At 45.2% G+C, this 6,895-nt stretch overlaps 1 protein-coding gene across 1 annotated transcript; it reads left to right on the forward strand.

Moving 5' to 3' along the window:
- LOC109711493 (probable cellulose synthase A catalytic subunit 3 [UDP-forming]) lies at window positions 7-6,002 on the forward strand. The gene is made up of 14 exons (XM_020234566.1): window positions 7-270; window positions 469-664; window positions 755-960; window positions 1,158-1,260; window positions 1,367-1,541; window positions 2,037-2,303; window positions 2,393-2,738; window positions 2,811-2,948; window positions 3,055-3,180; window positions 3,265-3,477; window positions 3,585-3,870; window positions 4,266-4,462; window positions 4,547-4,897; window positions 4,987-6,002. Exons 1-14 carry the CDS (start codon window positions 190-192, stop codon window positions 5,569-5,571), a joined length of 3,270 nt encoding a protein of 1,089 aa, XP_020090155.1. The 5' UTR covers window positions 7-189; the 3' UTR covers window positions 5,572-6,002.

The raw sequence follows: 6,895 nt of genomic DNA on the forward strand, positions 1-6,895 counted from the left end.
CACACACACACACACACACACACTTTGCGGCTGCCCCGCTGAGTCTTGTTAGTCTCCCTCCTCTCCCCCGTACCGCGCGCAGATTCGGCTCCTTTTGCGTTGGATTTCTGAAGGAATCGCTAGATCTGGGGTAGGAGGGGAATTTGGGGGTCTTCTCTTTCCGGTAGCTGCTGCTGCACCCCAGCAGTAATGGAGGCGAGTGCGGGTCTGGTCGCGGGTTCTCACAACAGGAACGAGCTCGTCGTCATCCGCCGCGAGGGCGAATCCGGCGTACGTTGCTCTTCTTCCTCCCTCCGTGCTAGCCTTTTCTTTTTTTCTTTAATGCTTTACTTTCAATTAGGGCTTCTTCCGCATTCGTCGGTCCTTCTATTTAATTTTTTTAAAAAAAAAACAATCCAAGAAAGGGAAAAAAACAAAACAAAAAAAAAAAAAAACCTCTGTTGCATTTGCGTTGTTTCTCTCTTGCAGCCGCGGCCTCTGCAGCAGCTGAGCGGCCAAATCTGCCAGATTTGCGGGGATGACGTGGGTCTCACTGTGGACGGGGAGCTGTTCGTGGCCTGCAACGAATGCGCCTTCCCAATCTGCCGCACATGCTACGAGTACGAGCGGCGGGAGGGGAACCAGGTCTGCCCCCAGTGCAAGACCCGCTTCAAGCGCCTCAAGGGTAAGTCGTCGCGGCCGCCGCGCGTGCCTTCCTGATCTTGAAGATTGTTGGTCGTCAGCTGAGCGGGATCTTTGCCCGAACCATTTGCAGGGTGCGCTCGAGTCCCCGGAGACGAGGAAGAGGACGGCATCGATGATCTGGAGAACGAGTTCAACTTCATGGGCAAGGATAAGCAGGACAATCAGCTTGAGTCCATGCTGCAGGGCCACATGAGCTACGGCCGCGGAGGTGATGTTGACATGCCTCATATGGTTCACACCATGCCTCAAGTCCCTCTCCTCACCAATGGCCAGATGGTACCCGACTCTCACTCCTTCCTCTCTGCCTCTTTGCTTCTACCAAATGTGCGATCTCAACTCTTTTTTCACCCCCGCCCCCCCCCCCCCCCCCCCNGTACCCGACTCTCACTCCTTCCTCTCTGCCTCTTTGCTTCTACCAAATGTGCGATCTCAACTCTTTTTTCACCCCCCCCCCCCGCTCTTTCACCTTGTAGATTGACGATATTCCGCCGGAGCAGCATGCTCTCGTCCCTTCTTTCATGGGTGGTGGGGGAAAGAGGATCCACCCACTTCCCTTCGCAGATCCCAATCTTCCAGGTACTCGGAATTTGCTCTCGCATATCGACCTTTTTGTTGTTAGATCTGCTAGCAATATTGCATTCTTGTCGCTAGCATTTTCAAATAACGTATTCTGTCGTTGCAGTTCAACCCAGATCTATGGATCCTTCAAAGGACTTGGCTGCTTACGGCTATGGAAGTGTGGCCTGGAAGGAGAGGATGGAGAGCTGGAAGCAGAAGCAGGAGAAATTGCACCAGATGCGGAATGACAATGGTGGTAAAGATTGGGATAATGATGGCGATGGCCCAGATCTTCCACTGTAAGCTCCTGATTTGTTGCTCTTGATAACTCATTGGAGCTGCCATTCTCTTCTAAAAGACTGAAGCTGCAGCCCGTTAAAAAATCCGCTAATAGATTTATAATGTGACAATGTGCTGACTCCTTGTAGCCAGAAATTTGGTGAATTTTGTGAAAACTTATAAATGCATAATTTCACCTGATTGAGCGATGGAATAGTTCTAGTTATACTTATGAAGTTGGAACGATTTGTTTCTATGATGCTCGTTAGGGTTTCAAGAATGCTTGGGAGATGCTCAATTAGGATTAAAGTGATTGTTACCCTTTGGAGATTCCTTCTAGTTTGTCTGTTCTGCTATGATTATGAAACTATAACAGGGAATTTATGGATGTCTTGTCCCTGTCTAATGCATATTTAGTGCCTATGATGATCTAAAGTGTTACTAGTTCTCTGTAAATAAACATTACACAGTTTGTGCTCATAATGCATCGTTTGCCTGTGAATTTTGTCATGCAGAATGGATGAAGCTAGACAGCCACTGTCGAGAAAGTTGCCACTTCCTTCCAGTCAGATCAACCCTTATCGGATGATTATCATAATCCGGCTGGTTGTTCTTGGATTCTTCTTTCATTACCGAATAACACATCCTGTGTCTGATGCATTCGCGTTATGGCTCATTTCTGTCATCTGTGAAATCTGGTTTGCCATTTCATGGATTCTAGATCAGTTCCCAAAGTGGCTTCCAATTGAAAGGGAAACTTATCTTGACCGATTATCATTAAGGTAAGTTTCAGTTGCAATTTTCAACTATTCCGTTGTCACTGTTTGTGGAGTGATCGAGCGATGCACCAACTCTTTGACCGTCCGTGCAGGTATGAGAAAGAGGGCCAGCCTTCTCAACTGGCTCCGGTTGACATATATGTTAGTACAGTGGATCCATTGAAGGAACCTCCTTTGGTCACAGCAAACACTGTTCTCTCCATTCTCGCTGTCGATTATCCAGTTGAGAAGGTGTCCTGCTATGTTTCTGATGATGGTGCTGCAATGCTAACTTTTGAAGCTTTGTCAGAAACATCTGAATTTGCAAAGAAATGGGTCCCCTTCTGCAAGAAATTCAACATTGAGCCCCGAGCACCCGAGTGGTACTTCCAGCAAAAGATAGATTACCTCAAGGACAAAGTCCAAGCATCCTTTATCAAGGAAAGGAGAGCAATGAAGGTCTGTAAACATGCATTGACTTGTTGATTTTGCTGTTCATTTGTTTCGCCACTAATCCGGTTCCGGTTGCAGAGAGAATACGAGGAGTTTAAGGTCAGAATCAATGCTTTGGTCGCAAAGGCTCAGAAGGTTCCTGAAGAAGGATGGACGATGCAGGATGGAACTCCATGGCCTGGAAATAATGTCCGCGACCATCCTGGAATGATTCAGGTATTTTTTTCAACAAATTTTAGCATTGCCTTCCACTATAAGAATTGAAATTGCTCCTCCTTGTTTCGTTTTCACTGAAATATTTGAGTGGTTTCTGAACTATTAGGTCTTTTTGGGTCAAAGTGGCGGGCATGATGAGGATGGAAATGAACTACCGCGCTTAGTTTATGTCTCGAGAGAGAAAAGGCCAGGCTTCAATCATCACAAGAAGGCCGGTGCCATGAATGCTTTGGTAAAATCCTGTGCATGGATGATTGCTTTTCTTTGTCCGGTTTGTGTAATGTCTCCCTCCTTATAGAGTTGGTGATCTTGACAGGTCCGGGTCTCTGCTGTACTCACTAATGCACCATATCTGTTAAACTTGGATTGTGACCATTACTTCAACAATAGCAAAGCTTTAAGAGAAGCAATGTGCTTCATGATGGACCCACTGGTGGGGAAGAAAGTATGTTATGTGCAATTCCCTCAGAGGTTCGACGGTATTGATCGCCACGATCGATATGCTAACAGGAACATAGTGTTTTTCGATGTAAGCACCAGCATTCAGATATTTGAGACTGCTGCTTTTTTTCTTTTGGAGCTTGGTTATATTGATTAAATCCACATAATATCTTTAATGGCATCCTCTGTACGCAGATCAACATGAAAGGTTTGGATGGGATTCAAGGGCCAATCTATGTCGGTACTGGATGTGTGTTCAGAAGACAGGCACTTTATGGTTATGACGCTCCAAAAACGAAGAAACCACCATCTAGGACTTGCAACTGCTGGCCAAAGTGGTGCTGCTGTTCCTGGTGTTGTGGTGGGAAGAAGAAGAAGAAGACCACAAAATCTAAACAGGAAAAGAAAAAGAAATTCTTCAGGAGAGGAGATAATGTAGCACCTGTGTTTGCTCTTGAGGGAATTGAAGAGGGTGTTGAAGGTAGCCTGCTTATCTCTCTCCAACAAGCTATTCACGCTGTTGTTCGAGTTTCTCGTGATTGCTTCTACTCTTACCTTTTTAGCTATTATTTAGTAGATAAGTCGGATATGCTGTTGACGAGCTGGAAGAGATATGCTTACTTGGATGCACTGAATGACTTTCTGGCATTCCTTGTTCTTTAATGTGCCTTCTAATAGAATTCCAACCATCTTAGCTGCAATCCTCCTTAACATTGTTCTTAATATATGGCTTGGATCTTAATTGCTGATTAATTAATTCTTAGTCCATTCAGTGCCACACTCCCTGTCCTTTGTTTCCCTAATTCAAAACTTGCAATTGTTCATGTCTTTCCTACATAAGCTATTGGCGTATTAATTCACACTACAAAACTACAGGAATTGAGAAGGAGAAATCTGCTGTAATTTCTGAGCAAAAGCTAGAGAAGAAGTTTGGGCAGTCTCCTGTTTTTGTTGCATCAACACTTCTTGAGAATGGCGGAACTCTGAAAAGTGCTAGCCCAGCATCACTGTTAAAGGAGGCTATCCATGTCATCAGTTGCGGCTATGAAGACAAGACAGACTGGGGCAAGGAGGTATTCCTCTTGTGCCCATGACGCTTATGTAAGTTGTTTCTTGTCCTGAGAATATATTGACTTAAAAATCTTCTGTCTCTGCAGGTTGGGTGGATCTACGGGTCAGTTACAGAAGATATATTGACAGGTTTCAAGATGCATTGCCATGGGTGGCGGTCAATCTACTGCATCCCAGCAAGGCCAGCGTTCAAGGGGTCTGCTCCTCTTAATCTTTCCGATCGTCTCCACCAGGTCCTCCGGTGGGCACTCGGATCTGTGGAAATTTTCTTAAGCAGGCACTGCCCTCTCTGGTATGGATATGGTAGTGGGTTAAAATGGCTGGAACGTTTGTCCTACATAAATGCCACCGTTTATCCTTGGACGTCAATCCCACTTCTGGCTTACTGCACATTGCCTGCTGTTTGCTTACTCACTGGGAAATTTATCACTCCAGAGGTATGGGTTTGAGGGCGGGGTCTCTATGGGCGTTGTTTGGTAAGTTAGTATTCTTGCACCTTACTCTTTCTGTTGGTGTTATATTGCAGCTTAACAATGTTGCCAGTCTGTGGTTCTTGTCACTCTTCATCTGCATTTTTGCTACGAGCATACTGGAGATGAGGTGGAGCGGCATCGGCATCGACGATTGGTGGAGAAATGAGCAGTTTTGGGTTATTGGGGGTGTTTCGTCACATCTCTTTGCTGTGTTCCAAGGGCTTTTGAAGGTTCTTGCTGGTATTGACACCAACTTCACTGTGACAACAAAGGCTGGAGATGATGAAGCGTTCTCAGAGCTGTACACTTTCAAATGGACGACTTTGCTTATCCCTCCCACCACATTGCTCATCCTAAACTTCATTGGTGTGGTAGCTGGAGTCTCTAACGCGATCAACAATGGTTACGAGTCATGGGGGCCTTTATTTGGGAAGCTCTTCTTCTCATTCTGGGTGATCGTCCATCTCTATCCGTTCCTCAAAGGTCTTGTTGGTCGGCAGAACAGAACACCCACGATTGTCGTTGTCTGGTCCATTCTGCTTGCCTCCATCTTCTCCCTGTTGTGGGTCCGGATTGATCCCTTCCTTCCCAAGAATGATGGCCCTCTTCTCGAGGAGTGTGGATTGGACTGCAACTAAAGCACGCACAATGGCGTTCGGATATACAGGAGTCGTGAACATTCCGTGCGAAGGTAGATAACGTTTGAAGATTTTCCCATGTAAGTGACTCGGTTCTGCACTCAGTTGTAGATAGAAAACACCGGTTGTGGTGCATTCTTTTTTGTTTTTCACTATATTGTGGCTCCATCTCTCATCTCTGATCATCGGATTGGGGGTTGGGGGATGAGTTTGTGTAGTTTGTTCGTGGAAGCTAGGCTGTTGCAGCAGTGCTCCTTTAGAATTCTTTATTAGTTGGAGGAAAACTGGAGAGAAACAAGTCCGACGTCGGTCATGTACTATTGCATCTATACTTTTGATTCTTCACAATAAGGCCAAGCTTGCATGTCTATGTGGACATGAGGAAGGTGCAAGTGTTACTGTTATTAAATTATTTGTACGTGTCCACTGTCTGGGTAATGTTTATTCCTCTCTTAGCAGCTTTATATATATAATAATGATATATATATATATATATATATATATATATATATATATATATATAAAGAAAGAAATAGAAAGAGGGAGTTTAGTGATGTATTGCATCAAAAAGGGAGCACGGGTGGGAGCCAAGATGGGATTTCCCTTGAGATGCTGCTGTATGGTGTGTCTGCNCGAAGGAGGGAGTTTAGTGATGTATTGCATCAAAAAGGGAGCACGGGTGGGAGCCAAGATGGGATTTCCCTTGAGATGCTGCTGTATGGTGTGTCTGCAATAATATTGTTGTTGTTTTTGTTTCTTTCCTCTGAGAGAGAGAGAGAGAGAGAGAGAAAAATAAAAATAAAAATAAAAATAAAGAGACCAAGCTTGTAATGATGTGTTTCTGGATTCTATGGTTGTCTGAGTTAAAACTCTGAAAGCAAGATGCTGTGTTTTAGCTTTCGCAGTAGCTATCTATTTCTTTTTTTGAAATTATTTATTTATTTATTTATATTCCTGTTGCTTTCGGTATGTATATGCCCGCCTGTGGCCTGTGGGGTTGATTCTTTGGCGGGGTGGGAAAGCTTTCGTATCAACGCTAGATGTGCGGTGTTTCTTTCGAGAGCTAATGAGACAGACAGGCAGAGAAAGAGGGTGTGTGCGTCCTTATGAGCTGTTCCGCATGTGACTCCATCGCCCGCTCGGGAGTGTCGGTAGCACTGGTGGTTGTGCGAGTGAGGGTGCGGGTGAGGTGTTTTTATATTTTGTACATGTACATGTGTGTACATATAATAAAGGAAAGAGAAGTGCGAGGGGGGTGGGGTGGGGTGTGTGTTGTTGCGGGTGACACGTCCTTTTCTGGGATGAGCTGTAGCCTGTAGGTGGG

This window comes from Ananas comosus, linkage group 6 (genome assembly GCF_001540865.1).
Source record: "Ananas comosus cultivar F153 linkage group 6, ASM154086v1, whole genome shotgun sequence".
Taxonomy (NCBI): domain Eukaryota; kingdom Viridiplantae; phylum Streptophyta; class Magnoliopsida; order Poales; family Bromeliaceae; genus Ananas; species Ananas comosus.